At 49.9% G+C, this 24,033-nt stretch overlaps 1 protein-coding gene and 1 long non-coding RNA gene across 25 annotated transcripts in view; one reads left to right on the top strand and one right to left on the bottom strand.

The window, feature by feature from the left end:
* Window positions 1–1,067: 1,067 nt before the first annotated feature.
* Window positions 1,068–3,926, top strand: LOC144334194 (uncharacterized). Its single transcript, XR_013403750.1, has 2 exons — window positions 1,068–1,127; window positions 2,317–3,926. It is a non-coding gene; the product is annotated as an uncharacterized LOC144334194 (long non-coding RNA).
* Window positions 3,927–5,040: 1,114 nt separating this feature from the next.
* VWCE (von Willebrand factor C and EGF domains) overlaps window positions 5,041–24,033 on the bottom strand; it is a 38,072-nt gene continuing 19,079 nt past the window's right edge. For 3 of the 24 annotated variants that reach the window (XM_077962635.1, XM_077962637.1, XM_077962651.1), the window contains 10 exons: window positions 23,116–23,296; window positions 21,017–21,102; window positions 19,687–19,804; window positions 18,102–18,187; window positions 15,677–15,773; window positions 14,219–14,301; window positions 11,854–11,944; window positions 11,688–11,770; window positions 11,220–11,310; window positions 5,041–6,044 (listed from right to left, as the gene is read on the bottom strand). In XM_077962635.1, coding sequence (XP_077818761.1) covers window positions 5,407–6,044; window positions 11,220–11,310; window positions 11,688–11,770; window positions 11,854–11,944; window positions 14,219–14,301; window positions 15,677–15,773; window positions 18,102–18,187; window positions 19,687–19,804; window positions 21,017–21,102; window positions 23,116–23,296 — 1,554 coding nt within the window. In that variant the 3' untranslated portion in view covers window positions 5,041–5,406. The other 21 variants (XM_001083081.5, XM_077962639.1, XM_015114011.3 and 18 more) reach the window with 13 other exon arrangements.

The following is a 24,033-nucleotide window of genomic DNA, read 5'->3' as shown; positions in this document are numbered from 1 at the left end:
GAAACCTACTGTGACTTGCCTTCAGGCCATGCATCTAATAACCTTCAAAATCGGGTCTCTTGAAACAGATTTGATCATTCTGCCCTTTGGGAAGCTCCCAGGTGCAAGGGAAACTGAGGCCATAGAATAGGCTTCCAACACACCCCCATTCTGTTCTGTTTCTCAGAACCCTGAAAGTGGAATCCTAGCTCAGGAAAAATGCAGGGTGTCTCCATCCAAGAACAAACACCCCCTTGCTTGTTGGAGCCCAGGCTCCTGAGAATTCGAAGCAGCTCATCCCATTAAAGGCACTGCACACCCCGCTGGGGGCTTCAGGTGGACTCCTGCCTCCTGGTGCACTGTGGTTTATCGTGGGCAGAACATGTTCTTACCTGGCCCAGTGAGAGCCCTGGCCCAGCCCTCCACCGATGGCTCCTGCACCTCTGCCCCAAGAGTTTTCTGGTGCCTGGGGACGAGCAGAAAGGCAGGCTCAGTACTATGGCAAGGCCAGCTGGGTGTGCTAGAGAGCCAAGAGCCCAGGACGAGGCTCCACCAGTGAGGGACGAAAGCTGAGGGACAACTACTGGTGCATCTTCACATCCTTGGGGGACAATCCTGAGGCAAGGCATGGGCTCCACATTCTCTCAGAGGGTCCCTAGAAGGACAAAGTGCCAATTGCCTATAGCTGTAACCGGCTCATCAATGCCCCTTGGTCTTTTTCTCTTGGCTCTCATCCGAATACCATCTCCGGGTCTGCTTTAGGGGGAACCCAAACTCAAATAGTGTTCACAGGGACCCTCCTCAACTGTGGGCCATCAGCTGTCTCTCCAAACGCCAGCAGGAAAACCTCATCAGGTGACATGTGAAGCAAAGGAAAAATGCCTGGACTGGGAGTCAGAAAAATGGGGCTCTCCTCCCATTCAGCCGTCATAATCTGTGTAGCCTTAGAACACTCTCCTAACTTCTCTGAGCCTCTGCTTCTCAGCTGTGATACTGGATGGGGAACAGTCCAGTTAAGCCTGTTTTTATACTTGGAAAAACTTAGGAAAATTGTTTACAGCTGTCCCCTTGCCCCACCCCCCACTAACCTTTTTTTTTTTTTTTTTTTTTTTTTTGAGACAGGGTCTTGTTCCGTCACCCAGGTTGGAGTGCAGTAGTGTGATCTCAGCCCACTGCAACCTCTGCTTCCTGGGCTCAAGTGATTCTCCAGCCTCAGCCTCCTTAGCAGCTGGGACTGCAGGCATGCGCCACCACGCCTGGCTAATTTTTGTATTTTTGGTAGGGATAGGGTTTTGCCATGTTGCCCAGGCTTGTCTCAAACGCATGAGCTCACAGCGATCCACCTGCCTCAGCTTCCCAAAGTGCTGGGATTGCAGGCGAGAACCACCGCGCCCGACTCTTTTTTTTTTTGGAGATGGAGTCTCACTCTGTCATCCAGGCTCTGGAGTGGAGTGGTGCGATCTCGGCTCACTGCAACCTCTGCCTCCTGGGTTCAAGCGATTCTCCTGCCTCAGCCTCCCAAGTAGCTGGGACTATAGGCACGTACCACCATGCGCAACTAATTTTTGTATTTTTAGTAGAGATGGGGTTTCACCATATTGGTCATGCTGGTCTTGAACTCCTGACCTCGTGATCCACCTGCCTCAGCTTTCCAAAGTGCCAGGATTACAGGCATGAGCCACAGTGCCCGGACTCCTTTTCTTTTTTTTAACATTCAAAATGAACATTATTGACATGAGTCCTATTTGCAGAGGCAGGTAGGGGGGACTAGTATTAAACTTAAAATGCATGCTAACTTATTGCATAAAAGAATAGCAATGAGGAAATTGACACTAATTTTTAGCCACTATCATTTTGACAGATGGACTTGTTTGAAAAGTTGCAGCACGGGGGCAATGAGCACTCTAGGCTTTCATCCTGAAATCAGACCCCATGTGGCATCACTAAGCCCGGTGGGCTGTAGCAAGCTTAGGGGCCACAGGGCCACAAGTGTAAACCACTGAGACTTACGGAGGCATTATCACACGTCAATGTCACAACTCCATAAAGCAGACCTGTTATTATCCCCATTGTCCAAATAAGGGAGCAAAAGCCAGGCACGATGGCTCATGCTTGTAATCCCAGCACTTTGGGAGGCCAAGGCGGGCAGATCACCTGAGGTCAGTTTGAGACCAGCCTGGCCAACGTGGTGAAACCCTGTCTCTACTAAAAATACAAAAACTGGGCATGGTGGTGCACGCCTGTAATTCCAGCTATTCGGGAGGCTGAGGCAGGAGAATCGCTTGAACCTGGGAGGCGGAGGTTGCAGTGAGCCAAGATCACGTCACTGCACTCCAGCCTGGGTGACAGAGCACGACTCCATCTCAAAAAATAATAAGGGAGCAGAGACCTAATATCCCACAGCTAGTCCAGCAGAGCGAGGTTCACACTTGAGTTTCATAGGCCCCAAACCTCACTCATGACCATGACCCTTTGTATCTTACTGGACAAAACAGTCTCTTAAGTCCTTTGCCTCTCCAAACTCTTTGGTTTCCATGCTCCTATCTCCCACATTCATTATTCCTGCCACCATGCTCAGGTGAGAGGCCTGACTACACTGTCATCCCGACTGGATACCAGGTTGCCTTTGCAGCCAGGGAACACTTCAGCAGACGCTTCGCCCTGGGACACAGAGTGAGCAGCAGGATAGAGAAGGGCTCAGAAGAGGGCGGCCTCGGCAAAGTGACAGGCCATGCCCTGGGGGTGCTTTCACTCTGCAGCCTCCATGGGTTTCAGCGGCAGCAAGTGTGGGGCCGCATGCCTGTAATCCCAGTACTCAGGGAGGCTGAAGTGGGAAGATTACTTGAGCGTAGGAGTTCAAGACCAGTCTAGGCAACACAGCGAGACCCTGTTTCTACAAAAATTTTTTAAAAATTAGACAGGCGTGGTGGCGTGTGCCTCTAATCCCACCCACTCGGGAAGCTGGGGTGGGAGGGAGGCTTGAGCCCATGAAGTTGAGGCTGCAGTGAGCCCTGATCATGCCACTACACTCCAGCCTGGGTGACAGGGCAACATCCTGTCTCAAAAAAAAAAAAAAAATGGTAGCAAGTGGTGACTTGGTGACAGGGCCGCTTCTGCTTCCTAGCCCCACATCACTTCCCTTATCACAAATCCTCATTCCCCCATTCATGATGGCACTGTCCTCTTCCCATCTCTCATGCACACTGTGCTGCACTGCTCAGACCCCCTGCTAGGACTGAAGGATCAATCTCCGCAGAAAGCCCTGCCCCGTGGCCCCAGCTCAGGACAGCTCTGAAGGGCCAGCCTAGCCCCAGAGCTCCCAGAGGGGGCTGGCTGGGGCTTCGAGAAGGCCCAGCAGCCCTACTCTCCCTCCCCGCTCCTTCCCCTCTGCCCACAGGTGTTCGTGCTGAAAACACGTCTTAAGAAACTGCTGGCCCGGCCGGGTGTGGTGGCTCACGCCTGTCATCCCAGCACTTTGGGAGGCCAAGGCAGGCAGATCACCTGAGGTCAGGAGTTCAAGATCAGCCTAGCCAACATGGTGAAACCCCATGTCTACTAAAAATACAAAAACTTAGCCGGGTGTTGTGGTGGGTGCCTGTAATCCCAGCTACTCAGGAGGCTGAGGCAGGAGAACTGCTTGAACCCGGGAGGCAGAGGTTGCAGTGAGCCAAGGCCTCACCATTGCTCTCTAGCCTGGGCAACAAGAGCGAAACTCCGTGTCAAAAAAGAAACTGCTGGCCTGTCATTTAGTCTCAGAGATTCCTTCCCAGAAGCAAGTCCCCTCCATCATCTTTTCCCTTCTCACTGTGGAAGACCCCCAGTGTCTGCATGGTATTCCATGGTGTACATACTATGCAGCCATAAAAAAGAATGAGATCATGTCCTTTGCAGGAACATGAATGGAGCTGGAGGCCATTATCCTTAGCAAAGTTATGCAGGAAGAGAAAACCAAATACGGCATGTTCTCATTTATAAGTGGGAGTTAAATGATGAGAACACATGCACACATAAAGGCGAACAGCACACACTGGGGTCTACGGAAGGGTGGAGGGAGGGTAGAGGGAGAGACTTAGGAAAAATAACTAATGAGTACTAAGCTTAATCCCTGGGTGATGAAATAATATAATCTGTATGACAAATCCCTGTGACACAAGTTTAACTATATAATAAACCTGCACATGTACCCCTGAACTTAAAATAAAAGTAAAAAAAAGAAACAGAAACTAAAATCATGATCTTGGGGAAAAAAATAAAAAGAAGTCTCCCAATATAAAAGGCCGCCAAGGCCGGGCGCGGTGGCTCAAGCCTGTAATCCCAGCACTTTGGGAGGCCGAGACGGGCGGATCACGAGGTCAGGAGATCGAGACCATCCTGGCTAACACAGTGAAACCCCGTCTCTACTAAAAATACAAAAACTTAGCCGGGCAAGGTGGCAGGCGCCTGTAGTCCCAGCTACTCGGGAGGCTGAGGCAGGAGAATGGCGTGAACCCGGGAGGCGGAGCTTGCAGTGAGCTGAGATCCGGCCACTGCACTCCAGCCTGGGTGACAGAGCGAGACTCCGTCTCAAAAAAAAAAAAAGGCCGGGCACGGTGGCTCAAGCCTGTAATCCCAGCACTTTGGGAGGCCGAGACGGGCGGATCACTAGGTCAGGAGATCGAGACCATCCTGGCTAACACGGTGAAACCCCGTCTCTACTAAAAAATACAAAAAAAAAAAAAACTAGCCGGGCGAGGTGGCGGGCGCCTGTAGTCCCAGCTACTCAGGAGGCTGAGACAGGAGAATGGCCCGAACCCGGGAGGCGGAGCTTGCAGTGAGCTGAGATCCGGCCACTGCACTCCAGCCTGGGCGACAGAGCGAGACTCCGTCTCAAAAAAAAAAAAAAAAAAAAAAAAAGGCCGCCAAGTGCTTACAGGAGACCCTTTCCCAGCCCAGTCACAATTTAGTGCCAGCTTTTCTCCCCAGCAGTGGGGTAAAGGTGGGCGCTCACTAACCACCTGTGGGCTTGGGGCCACGTTTCCCACCTTCCCACAGGTAAGTGGTGAATGAGCAGTGCAGCCTGGGGAAACCGAGACAACCTTTAATCAGGAAACCTCAGGGGGACGCATGACACCTGGCGGTACAGGCCCAGTGAGTGGAATCCCAGCTGGACGTGACTCTTCCTCTAGGAGAACTTGGCAGCCCCCAACCCTTCTCAAAAGATGAGCTGGCCACGCGGTCCAGGGAGGATGCTGACAGTGGAAACCACTTCCTCCATTCTTACAGCACATTCCAAACACTTCCTGGGAACAAGGTTACATCCAGCCTTGGGGGTCTTCCATCCTCACCAGGGCCCCTGCAGGAGGGAGCCCAGGCATCCCCACTAGGTTCACCCTTGGAGCCACTGGCAGAGTGTCCTCTCTCCTGAGTCTCCCGGACACAGTGACCGGCTTACATGGTGGACTCTTCCCCCTGAGAGGCCCCCACTGGGGGCTGCTGGGGGCCATGGTGGGTGGTGGCTGCAAGGGCTGCAGAGAGTCTAGAGGTGGTGGAAGAAAGCGTGCGAGTCCCGAGGAGGGTGATGGGGGTCTTCGAGGGGCTGGGGTCCATCATGGAAAGTGCTGAAGCTTCTGTCAGGAGGGTGGCAGGCAGAGGAGGCCACCTGGATGCTATCTGGGCCCCAGAGGCTGAGAATGAGTGCTCTGGAGTCACAGGAGGTGGCTGAGGAGCCCCTGGGGAAGCTAGAGGTAGAGTGGGGGCTCCTGGAGGGGTCGAAGGCCCTGGTGAGAGTCGAGGGGAGGCCCCAGGCTCCCCTGGGAAAGTGCCTGTGGGCCCCAAAGCGGGTGAGTGTAGACCAAGAGCTCCTGCTGGGCTTGTAGGTAAAGTCTGTGTTTTTGTCAAGTTCGTTCTTAAAAGGAGCTGAAGCAGATGGAGCGCCGGCCTCGAGAGTGATGCTATTGGGGTCCCAGTGCAGGAGCTACAGTTGACAGGGGCCTCAGTGTCTCCATGCAGGCTCCTAGCAGCTTTGCTGAACGCCACATTTCCGTAAGCGGAGAGCCCCTGCTTTTCTTCCAGGGGAGAAAGGGAATCTAGAGAGAGGAGGGCGAAACGAGATGCACAATGGTTCTCTCCAGTGGCCAAGGTGGCTCTGGGACAAGGTACGCCAGGGACACCCAAGCTCTGTCCTCAGAGGGGCCTCAGCACACCTGGTGAGGACCGGCCAGCAACTGCCTCCAGGAAGGGAAGACTGAAGGAGCCATGAACGGAGGGAGGCAGGCAGTTAGCTGTGTGACCTCACACAAGGCATGCAACTCCCCCGGGCCTGTTTCCTCATCTGTAAAATGGGCACAGCAGTAAGGACCGAGTGTGAATGAAAGGGTGCATGGAGAGTCTCAGCCTAAACCTCAATGTGAACTATAGACACTGGATGTCAATGACATGTCAGTGTCAGTGTGGGATCACCGATTATAACAAACATGCCACACTGGTGTGGGGTGCTAATAGGGGGCGATGCTGTGGCGTGTGGAGTCCGAAACATATGGGAACTCTCTACGTTCCACTCAATTTTGCCATGAGCCTCAAACTGTTCTAAAAAATAGTTTCTTTGAAGAATTTTTAGAAAAGTCTCAGCCTAGGGCTTGGCACATCATAAAGGCTCAGCACACAAGGAGAAAATAAACACAGATGTGCCTCGACTTACAATAGGGTCACATCCCAATAAACCTGTAAATCAAAAATGCATTTCTGACCAAGCACAGTGGCTCACGCCTGTAATCCCAACACTTTGAGAAGCCGAGGCGGGCGGATCACCTGAGGTCAGGAGTTCGAGACCAGCCTGGTCAATATGGTGAAACCCCATCTCTACTAAAAATACAAAAATTAGCCGGACGTGGTGGTGTGTTCCTGTAGTCCCAGCTACTCGGGAGGCTGAGGCACGAGAATCACTTGAACCCGGGTGGCAGAGGCTGCAGTGAGCTGAGATCATGCCACTGTACTCCAGCCTGGGAGACAGAGCAGGACTCCGTTTCACCAAAAAAACCAAAAAGGCTTTTTTTTTTTTTTTTCCTTCTTTGAGACAGGTTCTCACTCTGTTGTCCAGGCTGGAGTGCAGTGGTGTGAACATGGCTCACTGCACCCTAGACCTCCTGGGCTCAAGTGATCCTCCCACGTTGGCTCTCCTAGTCGCTGGGACCATAGTCACATGCTACCACACCTGGCTAGTATTTATTTATTTTATATTTTATTTTATTTTACTTTACTTTACTTTTTACTTTACTTTACTTTTACTTTATTTTAGTAGAGACAGGATCCTACTTTGTTGCCCAGGCTGGTCTCAAACTCCTGAGCTCAAGTGATCCTCCTGCCTCAGTCTCCCAAAGTGCTGGGATTATCAGCGTGATCCACAGTGCCCAGCAAAAATGCATTTAATACAGCTCACTTCCTGAACCCTGGCCAACCTTATGCGTGTTCAGAACACTTACATTGGCCTACAGTTGGGCAAAATCATCTAAGTCAAATCCTATTTTTTTAATAAAGTGCTGAATATCCATGTGTCACATATTGATAACCCAGGAAAAGATCAAAATTCAAAATACAGCAAAATTTTGATGGTTTTGTACCTTGTAAAGTCAAAAAATCATTAAGATAAACCACCAGAAAGTTAGGAATCATTTGTGAAAAAAGGAAGAAGCTCAGCAAAAAGAAAATGAAGAGTGAAGAAGCAAAAAAAGAAAGAGTATCAGGCCAGGCACAGTGGCTCATGCCCATAATCCCAGCATTCTGGGAGGCCGGGTGGATGGATCACTTGAGGTCATGAGCTTGAGACCATCCTGGCCAACATGGTGAAACCCCATCTCTACTAAAAATACAAAAATTAGCAAGGCATGGTGGTGCCTGTAGTTCAGCTACTCGGGAGGCTGAGGCAGGAGAGTTGCTGGAACCTGCGAGATGCAGGTTGCAGTGAGCCAAGATGATGCCACTCCACTCCAGCCTGGACAACAGAGCGAGACTCCATCTCAAAAAAAAAAAAAAAAAAGAAGAAGAAGAAAGAGTATCAGGCCGGGCGCGGTGGCTCAAGCCTGTAATCCCAGTACTTTGGGAGGCCGAGGCGGGTGGATCACGAAGTCAGGAGATCGAGACCATCCTGGCTAACATGGTGAAACCCCGTCTCTACTAAAAATACAAAAAACTAGCCGGGCGTGGTGGTGGGCGCCTGTAGTCCCAGCTACTCGGAGGCTGAGGCAGGAGAATGGCGTAAACCCGGGAGGCGGAGCTTGCAGTGAGCCGAGATCGCGCCACTGCACTCCAGCCTGGGTGACACAGCGAGACTCCGTCTCAAAAAAAAAAAAAAAAAAAAAAAGAAAGAGTATCAAAGGTATGATCAAGGAAAAATCAGATGTTGTCAAGCACATAAAAAACTGGAATGATTATATTTTAAAAATCAACTATTCGTATTAATAGATGGTTGCATAACTCTAAAAATACGCTTTAAATGATTGAATCATATACTTTAAATGTGTGAACGTATGATATATGAACTATATCCTAAGAAAGCTGTTATACTTTTAAAAAATCATCAAAAGAGGCTGGGCTCGGTGGCTCATGCCTATAATCTCAACAGTTTGGGAGGCCAAGGCGGGACGATCGCTTGAGTCCAGGAGTTGGGACCAGCCTGGGCAACACAGCAAGACAGTGTCTCTAAAAAAATAAAATAATTAGCCAAGCGTTTATCACTTCATGGGCTTGGAAATAAAACAAAAAATTAGCCAGGCATGGTGACACGCACCTGTAGTCCCAGCTACTTGTGAGACTGAAGTAGGAGGATTGCTGGAGCCCAGGGGGTCGAGGCTACAGTGAGCTGTGATCGCACCACTGCAGTCCAGCCTGGGCAACAGAGTGAGACCCTGTCTCAAAAAAAAAAAAAAAAAAAAAATCATCAAAAGAAAACATATTCTACTTCAATAAAAAGTTGTTTTCCCTTAAAGGGAGTTCTTGTTAATAAGAAGTATGTGGTAAACATAACGTGTTTCAGGAGAAGGAGCTGGGCTCTGGAGGTTACCTCTTTGTTTTGTTTTTGTTTGAGACAGAGCTGGGCTCTGTTGCCCAGGCTGGAGGGCAGGGGGCAGTCTCAGCTCACTGCAACGTCCATCTCCCAGGTTCAAGTAATTCTCCTGCCTCAGCCTCCCAAATAGCTGAGATTACAGGCGTGCACCAACACGCCCGGCTAATTTTTCTACTTTTAGTAGAGACAGGGTTTCACCACGTTGGACAGGCTGGTCTCGAACTCCTGGCCTCAGGCGATCCGCCCACATCAGCCTCCCAAAGTGCTGGAATTACAGGCATAAGCCACCATGCCAGGCCTGAAGGTCACCTCTTTGGGCCTCAGTTTCCCCATGTGGAGGTAGGAGGGCAGGATGGGAAAGAGCAAAGGATAGGAAATAAGAGAGACCTAGGCTTAAGTCTTACATACCAACTAGAAACTTAACTTCTTTGAGCCTCCATTTCCCCACCTGCAAAATGGGGAACATAGCAGCCACGCTGGAACATTCCATGAACATTTAAATGAGGTAATACATTTAAGTAAGGTATAAAATGCTGAGTAATGTGCCTGGCACGTTAGCTAGCAATCAGTCTCTAGACATTCAGGGGACTAATATCCACTAGCATGCAGAGAAGTTTGTGGTGGTTATAATGAAGTACAATCTATGATGTCCCCAACATGATGGATTTAAAGGCTCAGTGGATATTCCCGGTGCCACCCGCCCTAAAAGCTCATCATCCACAGATCTGAAGAGCTGCCCCCGAAAAGAGAGCATACTCTTCGAAAGGTCAAAGGAGTTAAACAAATATTTTATAAAAAAGGAAATTCAGGCCACCATCAGTGAAAAAAAATCCCTGTCTTCCTAGAATTTTAAAAAACATAAAATAGATCCAGCAATCCCACTGCTGAGTATTTACCCAGAAGATTTAAAGTCAGTTTGGGGAAGACAGCTGCACTCCTGTGTTCACTGTGGCACTATTCACAGTAGCCAAGCTATGGAACCAACCTAAGTGTCCGTCAATAGTACTTCATTGTGTGCATATACCACATTATTTTGCATATACCACATTTCTTTATCCAGAATGGAATATTATTTAGCCTTTTAAAACAAGGAAATGACAGGCTCACGCCTGTAATCCCAGCACTTTGGGAGGCTGAAGGGGGCGGATCACTTAAGGTCAGAAGTGCGAGACCAGCCTGATGAACATGGTGAAACCTTGTTCTAAAATACAAAAATTAGCCGGGTGTGGTGGTGTGCACCTGTAATCCCAGCTATTCAGGAGGCTGAGGCACGAGAATCACTTGAACCTGGGAGGCGGAAGTTGAAGTGAGCTGAGATAGCGCCACTGCACTCCAGCCTGGGTGACAAAGTGAGAATCCTCAAAAAAAAGAAAAAGGAAATTCTGTCATTTGCAACAACATGGATGAAATTGGAGGACATTTTGCTAAGCGAAATAAGCCAGACACACAAAGACAACCATTGCAAAATCTCAGTTTTATGTGGAATCCAAAATGATTGAACCCAAAGAAGCAGAGAGTAGAATCGTGGTTACGGAGGCTGGTGGCGGCGAGGGGAATGGGGAGATGATTGTCAAAGGGTACAAAATCTCAGTGGGACAGGAGGAATATGTGTTGTGTTGTGTTTTGGGTTGTTTAGAGACAGTGTCTCTCTGTGGCCCGGGCTGGAGTACAGTGGCATCAGTTGCTGGGAATCAATCCACTGTCCTATCTAAAAGCATCGACTCCAGGCTGAAATCCTGGCTTTACCACCAATCAGCTATGTGAACTCAAGCACAGCACTTCACCTCCCTGGGTCTGTTCCTCACCTGGCACAGGATGACAGGAGTATTGCAGGGGTATAGACACATGAGGTGTCGCGGCACACAGTGGGTGCTCAATGCATGTTAGAGATTACTCTTCTGTAAAACGGACTTAGTTCCCATGTTGTAATTTAAAATAAAGAAGAAAGCAGAGGAAGAGATTAAGAAAGGAGATAAAGAAGAAAAAGGGAGTACAAATAAACAAACACCATCGTGTGTGGCATCATGAGCATGGGACGAGGGTCAGCAGGTCACAGCACAGCTGTACAACCGTGCGCGAGCTGTGTTCCCTCTCTGAGCCTAGCTTTCTCTCATCCGGCCCTTTATAAGTTCTACGTACTGGGGAAGAAGAGCAAGATGGAAGAAAATGGTGGAGACACTCCAGGACCCAGAGGCCCACTTACCTGGGCAGGAAGAGCAACAGTCCCCAGGGAGCAGGGCAGGGTCGGCACAGGCCCGCTGGCAGGGAACCTTCTCGCAGCTCACCTCTCCCAGCTGGGGAAGCAGAAGGACCCCCATGAGGAAGCCCAGAGCATCTTGCCTGCCCTGGGCAGTGCCCTCAAGGGCCTCTTGCACCAGCAGCAGGACCCATGGAAAGATCCCGGGACAGAGGCTGCAGTGCCTGAGCCCTCGCCTGGAGTACAGGTAAAGCCAGCCATGGCAGGAACCCCTTAGGGAAACCACTTCTCCCTCTGGACTTCCACAGAGGGAGAGATGGTCAAAACCACAGATATTCTGGCAGTTAATTAAAGGTGGAGGATGGCAGGAGGATGGACTCATGCCAGCTAAGGGGCTCCATGTTTTGCAAAGGGACAAAAGGCAAGAAGCCGCCCTCTTCTGGGGCCGCTCTTGGGTTCCCAGGCCCAGCTCACCTGGCACGTGCACCTGGTGCAGGGTTCATCATCCAAGGTGAACACCTGGCCATTCGCCACCTTCCTTCCCTCATAGTTGCAGTCTGTGGAGGCGGAGGAGACAGGAGCCCATGAGAGCCAAGGCCTGGCCGGGAGCCTTGCACGTGGGGTAGCTGGTCCCACTCACCTCGGCACACGGGACAGCACTCCCCGTCAGGGTGGAAAGGGTAGGTACAGGTGATGGGGCAGTCCACGGGGGAACAGGCCACTGAGCCCAGCTGCAAGACACAGAAAACACACAAGGCCCTCGGTTCAGGGCAGCTGATGAGACACTCAGGAAAATGCCGCTCCTATAGCCACTGAGTGCTCATCAGAACGATCAACACTGTGGGAGGAGACTATGGTGGGACAGTGGAGCAGTGGGCACATTTTCTCTGTTGGGGTCCATCTTCCCACTAGAATTCAAGCCCCTCAAAGGTAAGAACATGGCCCTGTCCACGGAGTGCATCTGTTAACAGATGCCTGTTGCATGAACTGCCCAGAAAAGATGAGCACCAAAACCCAAGAGAGGAAGATCCAGGGGCCAAAGTTCCCCAAAGCCCGAGGCTGAGAACAACTGGGGCCTACGTGCAGTGGGTCACTCAGGGTAAGTAGCCCAGGGCTGTTTACATGCACAGGGCTGTTTACCCTGAGTTTCTCAATCTTTCTGCAGATCGTGTCCCTTGTCACGCATGCACTCTGCTGAGGCTCACAGATCACCAAAGGAGTATTGCATCTGTACCCACGCCAGCAAAGCAGCGTCATCCCACATTCAGACCGTCAGCATAATAAGCATTAAGAATTTTTTGCCCGGAGCGGTGGCTCACTCCTGTAATTCCAACATTTTGGGAGGCCGAGGCGGGCAGATCACTTGAGGTCAGGAGTTCGAGACCAGCCTGGCCAACATGGCAAAACTCCGACTCTACTAAAAGTACAAAAATTAGCCGGGCGTGGTGGCACGCACCTGTAATCCCAGCTACTTAGGAGGCTGAGACAGGAGAATTGCTTGAACGTGGGAGGCAGAGGTTGCAGTGAGCCAAGATTGTGCCACTGCACTCCAGCCTGGCGACAGAGTGAGACTGTCTCAAAAAAAATAAATAAAAGTATTTTTTTTTCATCCGGGCATAGTGGCTCACGCCTATAATCCAGCACTTTGGGAAGGTGAGGTAGGAGGATCACTTGAGGCCAGGAATTCAAGACCAGCCTAGGCAACACAGCAAGATTTTTTTTTATTTAAAAAAATATTTTTTATATAAAAATATTTTTTATATAAAAATTTTATAAAATAAACTTTTAAAAAAGAAAAAACTTTTTGCCTGGGTGCAATGGCTCATGCCTGTAATCCCAAAACCTTGGGAGGCCGAAGTGGGAGGACTGCCTGAGCCCAGAAGTTCCATACCAGCCTGAGCAATACAACATGACCCCATCTCTATGAAAAGAACGTTTTAATTAGCCAGGTGTGGCGGTAATCCTGGCTGGGTGTGATCCCACCTACTTGGGACGATCGCTTGAGTCTAGGAGTTCAAGGTTGCAGTGAGCCATGATCATACTACTGCACTTCAACCTGGGTGACAAAGCAACACCCTGTCTCAAAAAAAAAAAAAAAAAAAAAATTGTTTTCATTCTCCAAAAATTAAATGATACTACGTGACATGCTTTTTCAGACTGAGGGGCAGTATGACTCAGGAGAATACATGTGCATCTCGGAATCACAATGCTAGGGTTCCATTCTCAGTACTTTGATTAACTAGTTATGGGATCTTAAGCAAAGACTCTCTCTGTGCCTTGGTTTTCTCATCCAGAAGAATGAGATGATAAATTCTGGAATGGATTAGCTGAGTGCATGCCTATGAGGGGCCTGGCACACAGCAAGAGCTTGACCATGTGGGTCTATTGAAAAGGTTCCAGTACCAGGTTCTAGGTTTGTGCGCTTCACCTCCACCCTCATCAAGAATCCCTGAGACCATCTCTAGTGGGTAACCCCGAAGCAGAGGACTTTGCCAGCCAGGTTTAAGAACATTTATCTGGGCTGGGCATGGTAGCTCATGCCCGTAATCCCAACACTTTGGGAGGCTGAGGTGGGCAGATCACCTGAGTTCAAGAGTTCAGAAACAGCCTGGCCAACATGGCGAAACCCCGTCTCTACCAAAAATACAAAAATTAGCCGTGCGTGATGGTGCATGCCTGTAGTCCCAGCTACTCGGGAGGCTGACACAGGAGACTCGCTTGAACTCGGGAGGCGGAGGTTGCAGTGAGCTGAGATTGCACCACTGCACTCCAACCTGGGAGCCTGGGTGATAAAGCAAGACTCCATCTCAAAAACAAACAAAAAAAATTTATCTGGCCCTGTCTAAAGGGTCACCCTGGGCAGGACTGGAGGGAGCTGACTTCCACCATGAACCAGAAGCATCCCTTGTCGTGGAGGTCTCTGGATTTTGCCTCTGGGATTCAGGAGCCGATGTCAGTTGTGGGGGAGTTTCCAGAGGCGGGGGTCAGATCTGGGTGGTCCATACCAGGCAGATGCAGCTCAGACATGGGTCCAGCACAGACGGGAAGGTCTCGTTGTTATAGAAGATTCTGCCTGTGTAGGTGCAGCCTGCCAGAGAGAGCACGTGCTGAGCACCAGCTGGGAGTGGCCAGGGACCAGGCTCCCCGCCAGGGCCAAGGTCAGAGGCTTATCTGGATAGCAAACGGGAGGCCATGTGCCTCCCCAGGCAGTCACCCTGGGAGTTAGGGAAGGGACGAAATGCCTGTCTGGATTGTCTCAATCGTGTATTGACTTTTTTCCCACCGGATTCAGCAAAAGGATCAAGTGTCTTGTTGGCCTCAGTATTCTCACCCTGGAGAGTGGGGAGATTCTTCCTCTACCTCCTCACCAGGGGGGATCAGGCGGAAGGACTGGAAATACGAGGTGTGTGTGAGGCCCCCCAACTCCTCTCTGCCTTCCAAACTCAGTCAAACCACCAACCCCGCCTGTCCAGAACATTCCCCAACACCACTCCCCTCTCTGATTCCTGACAGCCCCAGAAGCCTGATCTGAGTGATGATACTATAACATACTGGTAAGTGTAAAAGCAGGTGATGTGATAGTAGGGGAAGCTTTAAAAAAAAAAATAATAATATATATATATATATATATGTAAAATGTACATCTACTAAATGTGTGTGCGAATCACAAAAAGAGACTAGAAGGACATAAACACAAATTTAACAGTCATAATAGGTCCTTGTTAATATTTTTTATTTTTGCTCTCTGTGCTTTTTTCCTAAATTTTCTATAATGGAGTCGGGTGCGTTGGCTCATGCCTGTAATCCCAGCACTTTAGGAGGCCAAGGCAGGCAGATCACCTGAGGTCAGGAGTTCGAGACCAGCCTGGCCAACATGGTGAAACCCCGTCTCTACTAAAAATACAAAAACTAGCTGGGCGTGGTGGTGGGTACCTGTGATCCCAGCTACTCAGAAGGCTGAAGCAGGAGAATCGCTTGAACCCGGGAGGCGGAGGGTGCAGTGAGCTGAGATTGCACCACTGCACTCCAGCCTGGGAGACAGAGCGAGGCTATCTCAAAACAAGTAAAATAAAATAAAATAAATTTCCTATAATAAAACATTACTTCTGAAATCATGGAAAAGGTAAAAATGACTATTAAAAGGCAAAAATGACTATTAAAACTGCTCTCCTCTTGCTGTTTTCCCATTGTCTCACAGGTACAGCTCCTGTACCGCCCACCTGCACTGTAAGTCCTGCATGTCTTCAGATCTGCCTCCAGCACTCAGAGGCGGCCTGACTTGGGCAAACTGTTTTACCTCAGTTTCTTTATCTGTGCAATGGGGTTGTCCCTTGGGGTTGTTAGGACAAGAGATGAAGGTTGTATAGGGCTTAGCGCAAAGGAGCCCGGTGCAGGGTGAACCTGGAGGTGGGACCCCCTGAGATGCCCTGCCCTGGGGGCTGGGGGCGGAGGCAGGGGATTACCTGCTGAACAGTCTGGGCAGCACTGTCCAGGGATCCGGATCGGGTGAGGGCAGGAGTCCACACAGTCTGTTCTCTTGCAGCTCACCGAGCCATCTGCCTGGAGGAAGGAGGAACTTCACCAAGACCCCACCGGTGACACCAGCCCCTGCCTCCCCGCCCTGCAAAAGAAACGGCAATGTAGCAACCTGGCCAAGGCTTGCCCTGAAAGGCACCATGATGCAGCTGAAAGGTGGCAGGTCCCCCTAAAGAGGACCGGTTACTTGGGAAAGGCCATGTGAGCCTTCCAGGAAGTCTACGCATCTTTAAGGAGAAGGAAAGTCAGGGCTGGGATTCTGGTCTCCTCGGCTTCCTGTAGCAGCCAAAGGCTGCACCGTTACCCCCATCCAAATCCTTTCTCACCTTTTCCCTGGAAACCTGGCTCACCGGGAACCTACAGAGTACCATAAAACATTATTTTTAGAAAAAACAATGCCACCAGAAACGTCTATTTCAGAGAGCCAAAGTGCCATACAAGGTTTCTTTTTTTTTTTTTTAAGACAGAGTCTTACTCAATATTGCCCAGGCTGGAGTGCAATGGCGCAATCTTGGCTCACTGCAGCCTCCACCTCCCTGGTTTAAACGATTTTCCTGCCTCAGTCTCCTGAGTAGCTGGGATTACAGGCACGCACTACCATGCCAGGCTAATTTTTTTATATTTAGTAGGGACGGGGTTTCACCATGTTGGTCAGGCTGGTCTTGAACTCGTGACCTCAGATCATCCCCCCATGTCGGCCTCCCAAAGTGCTGGGATTATACGCGTGAGCCACCGCACCCGGACTCTTTTTCTTTAAAAAAAAAAAAATCTGACAGTTTGAACCTTTTGTATCACTCTCTCGGTGACTGATTATGGGTGCCCGAAATCAGTCATAAAGGAGAAGATAGCACAGGATGGACTTTCCTCCCGACTCTAATTTCAATGAGACGTGTTCAGCTTACAGCTTTTTAACCAACGGCTCATCGAAGGCACTAGAAGGCTGGGCTTCTCCCACATGAAAGTGCACACAAATCACCTAGAGGTTAAAATGCAGTTTCTGAGGGCAGAGGTGTGGGCGGGGCCTCGAAAGCCTGCACGTCTAACCAGGGCTCCCAACGCAGGTGCAAGAGACCTCCTTTTGAGAAATAAACCTCTAAAAGACTCGAAGCTCTTCAAGTAGAAAGGAAAGCCAGCATGTATTAGATTGGTGCAAAACTGCGGTTTTTGCCATTATACGTAATGGTAAAAAAAAACCCACAATGACTAGTGCTTCAATAATGAGCTAAAAGAGTTGTATTTCTGGCTGGATAGCTATGTTTGCATTGCTGTCCATCTGACTCAAACTCATGCACCTCCTTACCCATTTCTGAAATGGTGAGGTCACACAATTTGCAGTCATGAAGAAAACACTGCAATTTCACAGAAACAGCCTGAACAACTAGGTCTCAGGCTGCCCCACTCCCTCAGTTATCCATGCCTGGGGAAAACCTTCTATGAAGATTCCTAATTCTTACTCCTCATGCCAGCAGCTCCCTGCACATGCACAGTGTGTTACACACACTTTTTTTTTTTTTTTTTTTGAAACAGGGTCTTTCTCTTTCACCCAGGCTGGAATGCAGTAATGTGATCACAGTTCACTGCAGCCTCGACCTCCTGAGTCAGCCTCAGGAGCTGAGGAAGCGATCCTCCCACCTTAGCCTCCCAAGTAGCAGGGACTACAGGGGCATGCCACTACACGCAGCTAGTTTTTGTATTTTTTTTGTAGAGACAGGGTCTCTCCATGTTGTCCAGGCTGGTCTCAAATTCCTGGGCTCAAGCAATCTTCCCACCTCAGCCTCCCTAAGTGTTGGGATTACAGGCGTGAGCCACCACTCTTGGACATACACACTTTTTTTTTTTTTGAGATGGAGTCTTGCTTTGTTGCCCAAGCTGGGGTGCAGTGGCACGATCTCAGCTCACTGCAACCTCCTCCTCCTGGGTTCAAATGATTCTCCTGCCTCAGTCACCCAAGCACCTGGGACTACAGGAACCCGCCACCATGCTTGGCTAATTTTTTGTATTTTTAGTAGAGACGGGGTTTCACCATGTTAGCCAGGATGGCCTCGATCTCCTAAACTTGTGATCCACCCACCTCAGCCTCCCAAAGTGCTGGGATTACAGGCGTGAGCCACTGCGCCCAGCCAACCATACGCACTTCTTAAGGCCAACTGCCAAGCACCACGGTCCTCACACATCTACCGAGGGCAGGATAAACTGCGTCCAACCCTTTCTGTGAAAGTGGAACTTGACAGTGCTGGAGGGAGACTGCAGCCAGCCTGAGGCCAGCCTCTGGAGGGGCCAGGACGCTTGTCTCCTCTGGGTGAGGCGGGGCAGCCGGGTAAAGCAGCTGAAGGCGAGCAGGTTGTCATTCACCTGGCAGATGCATAACTCACAGGGGTCACCAGGCGACCAGATCTGTCCAATTGGAAACTCAACCCCATTGTCATCGAGAGAGCAGCCTGGATGAGGACAATGGCAAAGAAAAGACAGTGGGCACAAGACCTAGACTACAACAGCAGCAAGGACAGACGCCTTATGCGCACACACACACACAAACACTGATATCACTCACACACATCGACACACAAACTTACACTCATACAAATGCACACTTACATATACACACAGATACAACTCACACACACATACTCATACAAATGCACACTTAAATACACACACACAGATACCATTCATGCACAAACACAGAGACACACACATACTGATACAAATGTACATTTGCATACACACACAGATACAACACAGACACACATACACGCATACAAATGTACTTACGTACACAGACACAAGCTCACAGATACCATTCATGCACAGACACACACACTCATACAAATGCATATTTATATATACACACACACAGATACAGTTCACGGAGACACACATACACTCATACTAATGCACACTTACACATGCACGCAGATACCATTCATGCACAAACATAGAGACACACACATACACAAATGCACATTTACATACACACACAGATACAACTCACACAAACATACACTCATAGAAATACACTTACATACATATACTTACACACACAGATACTACTCACACAGAGAGACACAAACTTGCACACAGACACACTCATAGAATCAAACACTTACATGCACATACACATATACAGACACAACAAACACAAACATGCATGCTCACACAGGCACACACAAAAACACAAAACCAGACACAAACATAAATACCACAGAGACACACTCATACTACACAAAGCAGACACATGCTCATACATAAAGACACATGTACACAGACTCCCACACACAGATACCACTAACACACTGACACACACACACAGAAAACTACTCACAAGCACAGAAACACACACACAGGCACACACTAAGACATACTACACAACACACAGATACACACTTGTACACGGGCAAAGACACATGTACACAAATTTACACACATTCATACAAATGCACACATACATATACATGCTCACAGACACACACATTACTCACACAGACACACAAACTTACACTCAGACACACTCATACACTTACATGCACACACACACATGCAGACACGAGAGACACATATGCAGACACAAGAGACACAAACATGCATGCTCACACAGGCACACACAAAAACACAGACACATACACACACACACCCCCACAGAGATACACATAGACATACTACACAAAACACAGACACACACTCATATACATAAATACAAAGACACACATACACAGACTCCCACACGTAGGTACTACTAACACACCAACACACAACCACTCACAAACTCAGACACACACAAACTTATACAGGCACACACTCAGACACACTACACAAAACAGACTCACATTCATACACACGCACACAAACACACACACCAGCAGTCTCAACAGGTGGAGCTCAGCCTCTCTCCCCAGCATCCACGCCCTGCCTGTGTCGGGGCAGCCCTGGGCCAGCTCACCTGTCGCGGGTGTGGGCTCCTGGCAGGTGAAGCAGCACTGCCCAGGGCCCAGCCGCCACTCTTCTCGGGGGCAGGCCAGCTCAGGGCAGGGCATGAAGGAGCACTCCACCTCCCCATTCTGGAAGAGAGCCCAGGCACAGAATGATGAGGGCAGCGCCCCGCCTGGAGACCATGGAGAGCTAGAGGAGGCTGGCAGGCTGCCATCACCCTCCCACTACTCAAGTGAAACTGACAAAGAAATCTCCAGGGAGCACAACAGTGGGGTGGGGAGAACCCGCAGTCCTTCAATGGGGGCTGGGTGTGAGCCCAGGAGGGCATGCTGGGAATAGGCGTGGTGTCCACCATCTCTCAGCCTCCTGCTGCCATCCAGGCTCCCCACTGTCTTCCACTCTGGCCCCTCCAATCGTCTCTTGGTCCGCAGCCAGAGAACTTTCTCCAGCACAATCTGATCGTATCCTTCCACGCATAAAACCATTCCGCAGCTTGACTGAGTGCAAAGCCCTCAATGCAGCTGGTGGAGCCCTTCAGGACTGAGTCAGGGCAGAGGCTGTCAGTGCCCACCCAGGTCCTGTCTCTGAAGTGCTGCCAGTGGCTGGCGGCAGCTGCATCCTCCAGAGATGCCTGGATGGTCACTGCCCCCACTCCCTGGGGAACACAGAGAGTCTCTATAACTGACTGGCCCGGGGGTGCAAGAGCCTTGCTCCCCAGCGCGGTCCACTGTCCAGAGCTTCCCAGGGATCAGTGTGAAACCACACCTTCACCCTGCTTCCCTCGCTGGTTTCTCCTGAGAGCACTCCTTTGGTAAGTTGCCTGCACAGGCCCTGCTTCTAGGGAACACAACCCAAGATGCAACCCCGTCCTGCAGCCTTGCTGCCTGCCTGCCTCTCTCAGTGCTCTAGCCAGAATGGCCGTCTCCAGTCCTCCACCCTCTGCTGGGTACAGCAACCTCAGCTCCCTGCCTGATGAGTCCCCGCCACCCTCTAGATCTCTACTTAACATCCCGCCTTCCAAAAAGGCATCAGGAGTCCTGGGCCCCTGGCCATCAACCCACCTAGGCTGTGGGCTTCTGGACCAAGGGGACTGGGACTTCCTTGTGCTCAGCTGTGTCCCCAGCACACAGTAGGTGCTCTGTAAATAGCAGTGCTGAAAGATGAAGTTCAAAGAGACTGTGGGAAGGCCTGGGGGATCCCTGTAGTGCCTTTGTTTCCTCAGTTTCCCTGTTGCTGTATGGCAGCTCATGTTCTCCTAGTCAAGTCAACCTGAGTAAAGCGCTGTGCCTCGCTCCCCTCCCCATCAATTCCACAGGCTTCAGGACGCTCCACCACCATACCTGGCAGACACAGGTGGTACACTCGTCACCACCCCCACTGAACACGGCCCCGTCCGCATACCACCGGCCGTGGAAATAGCATCTCACTGCAGAGGAGAAAGGAAGCAGCTCAAGGTCTTTGGGCAGAGGCAGCTAAAGAAAAGGGGGAACAAATGGGTGGGGAGCCCCAGGGCATTTAACACCCACCCACGACACTCCACAGCATGCTCCAAGCATGCTCCATGCCCAGGAACCCAAAGCACTTCTGCCCCTCCAAACCCCAGACACAAAACAAGGGCTGGGTATGGCAGTTCACGCCTGTAATCCCAACATTCTGGGAGGCCGAGGTGGGAGGATCTCTTGCACCCAGGAGTTCGAGGCCAGTCTGGTCAACATAGCGAGACCCCATCTCTACAAAAACTTTTAAAAATTAGCTGAGTGCAGCAGTGTGTGCCTGTAGTCCTTGCTAATCAGGAGGCTGAGGCAGGAGGATGGCTTGAAACCAGGGGTTGAGGTTATAGTGATTGCATCACTCTACTGCAGCCTGGGCGACAGAGCAAGACTCCATCTCAACAACAACAAAAAATCTGACAAAGAATGAATCACATGTAAGACGAGGTCCTTAACTAAAAAAGGCAGGGGAAGCCCTAAATAACTAAAGAGTAACAGAAAAAAAGAAAGAAAAAGAGACTGTCCCAGACACCTAAGACAAAGGTGCCACGTTAGACAAATGTTGCTACCACCCCCCCGGAGGCTATGAGAATCTGGGGAGAGCCTTTGATTTGAAGATCCACTCCAGTGAAAAAACAGCCTTAGAAACTGCCCAGGGTCACCTGCTGTTAGAATGCCCTGGGCTCAAATCCTAGCTACACAACTCACCAGGGAATGACTTTGGACAAGACACTTAAAGCTCTCTAAGCCTCAGTTTTCTCATCTGTACAATGGGACTGATAAGGGTTCCTATCTCATCCAGACTACATTGACTATGCAAAAATAAGTCAATTAAAAATAATATAACATTTAAATATTTAGAAAAAAATACTTAAAAAGAACACCAGCTTTGAAATCAGGTAGACCTGAATTCAAGTTCTGCTCCATTACTTAATGGTTGTGTGCTTTTAGGCAGTGACTTGAACTTTCCGAGTCTCAGTTTTCCCATCTATAAAATGGGGCAATAAATAGTACTGCCTTAGAGTGGTGACATAGGGTTTCATGAGATGGAGTTCCGGCAAGTGCCCCACACAGCAAGGGGCACAGGGTCAGCAGGGAACATCCATGACAGTGATGAAGCCATCCCAGGAAATAAAACCTTGTTTTTAACAAAGGACCAACTCATTAGTGGCTAAGGAGAGACCCCTCCCTGCCCTGGGACAGAGCAATGACAAAGGTGGACTGAAACCCAGTCCTGCCTGAGCTGAAGGTGCCTCCTAAGGCAGGGGAAAGCTGGGCTGTGAGTACAGTCTAGCATCAAACTGTTGTACACATAAAAAGTACACAATAAAAACAGCCACTTTGAAATGCTTCACTTGATCTGAGTTTGTAAAGCAGAAACCAATCTCCTCCCTGACTCCTCCACTCACCCCACGCCGTCGCATACTCAAAAGACAACCTCCCCTGCACACACGAAGAAGCAAAATGTAAAACCAGGCTCCGGGGCTCACGCCTGTCATCCCAGCACTTTGGGAGGCCAAGGCAGGTTGATCACCTGAGGTCAGGAGATCGAGACCAGCCTGGCAAACATCATGAAACCCTGTCTCTACTAAAAATACAAAAATTAGACCGGCGTGGTGGCGGGCACCTGTAATCCCAGCTACTCACTACTCCGGAGGCTCAGGCAGGAGAATCACTTGAACCTGGGAGGCGGAGGTTGCAGCAAGCTGAGATTATGCCACTGCACTCCAGCCTGGAGAGCAAGTCTCCCCCTCAAAAAAAAAAAAAAAAAAAAAAAAAGCAAAATGCAAAAACGGGCTTGGGAGCTCATGTCTGTCATCCCAGCACTTTGAGAGGCTGAAGCAGGAGGACCACCTGAGGCTCAAGACCAGCCTGGGCAACATAGCGAGGTCTACAAAAAATCTAAAAAAAAAAAAGAAAAAGAAAAATGCTCCAAGAGTGTCACTTACCTGGAACACAAGTACAGCAATCTGACTGTGGGGAGGTCTGACAGGGGCCGGGGGGACACTCGGGAGAGATGCAGGACACGTTTCCAGCCTGAGGAGGAGGCAAGAGATGGCACTGGGGGTGCAGGGGTAGAACAGGGCTCATTCCCCATCTCACAGCAGGCCCTTCGAACAGGAAAGCTGCCTAAAGGAGGCCACCAGAAACCTTTAAATGCTGCCGTGTCACAGGGACACATTCCCGGTGTTTATGATGCTGATATGGTTTGGCTGTGTCCTCACCCAAATCTCATCGTGAATTGTAGCTCCCATAATTCTCACACTGAATTGAATTGAATCATGGGGGCGGTTTCCCCCATACTGTTCTCCTGGAAGTGAGTAAATCTCACGAGATCTGATGGTTTGATAAAGGGTTTCCCCTTTCGCTTGGCTCCCGTTCTCTCTTGCCTTCTGCGATGTAAGACGTACCTTTCACCTTCCACCATGATTGTGAGGCCTCCCCAGCCACATGGAGCTGTGAGTTCATTAAACCTCCTTTTCTTTATAAATTACCCAGTCTCAGGTATGTCTTTATCGACAGTGTGGAAATGGACTAATACATATGGTGTGGTTAGAACACCTCCAGGCCGTAACACACCATTCCAGGAAAAAGGCCAGGGCAGCCCAGCGGGCAGAGCGTGCTCCCTTCCTTATGCAAATATGCCTGGGAGCTCTGGAAGGTACCGGGGAGCAGAGAACAGAGCTGACTCCTGCAGGGAAGGAGACCCCCACACACCTTCCCGTGCATCCGAGTTTTGAATCAGGTGGCTCATATTGGCTAGTCAAAGAATTAAATTTCAAAGTAAGTGTTTTAAATTTGACATTGAGACCAAAGAGCCCCCAGTTTTGGAGTCAGCCACACCTGAGTTCCAATATCTGCTCCTC

The sequence above is a fragment of the Macaca mulatta genome, chromosome 14, assembly GCF_049350105.2.
Source record: "Macaca mulatta isolate MMU2019108-1 chromosome 14, T2T-MMU8v2.0, whole genome shotgun sequence".
Classification (NCBI taxonomy): domain Eukaryota; kingdom Metazoa; phylum Chordata; class Mammalia; order Primates; family Cercopithecidae; genus Macaca; species Macaca mulatta.
Note: the sequence above shows the minus strand (reverse complement) of the source record. Positions and strands in the feature narration are given on the sequence as shown.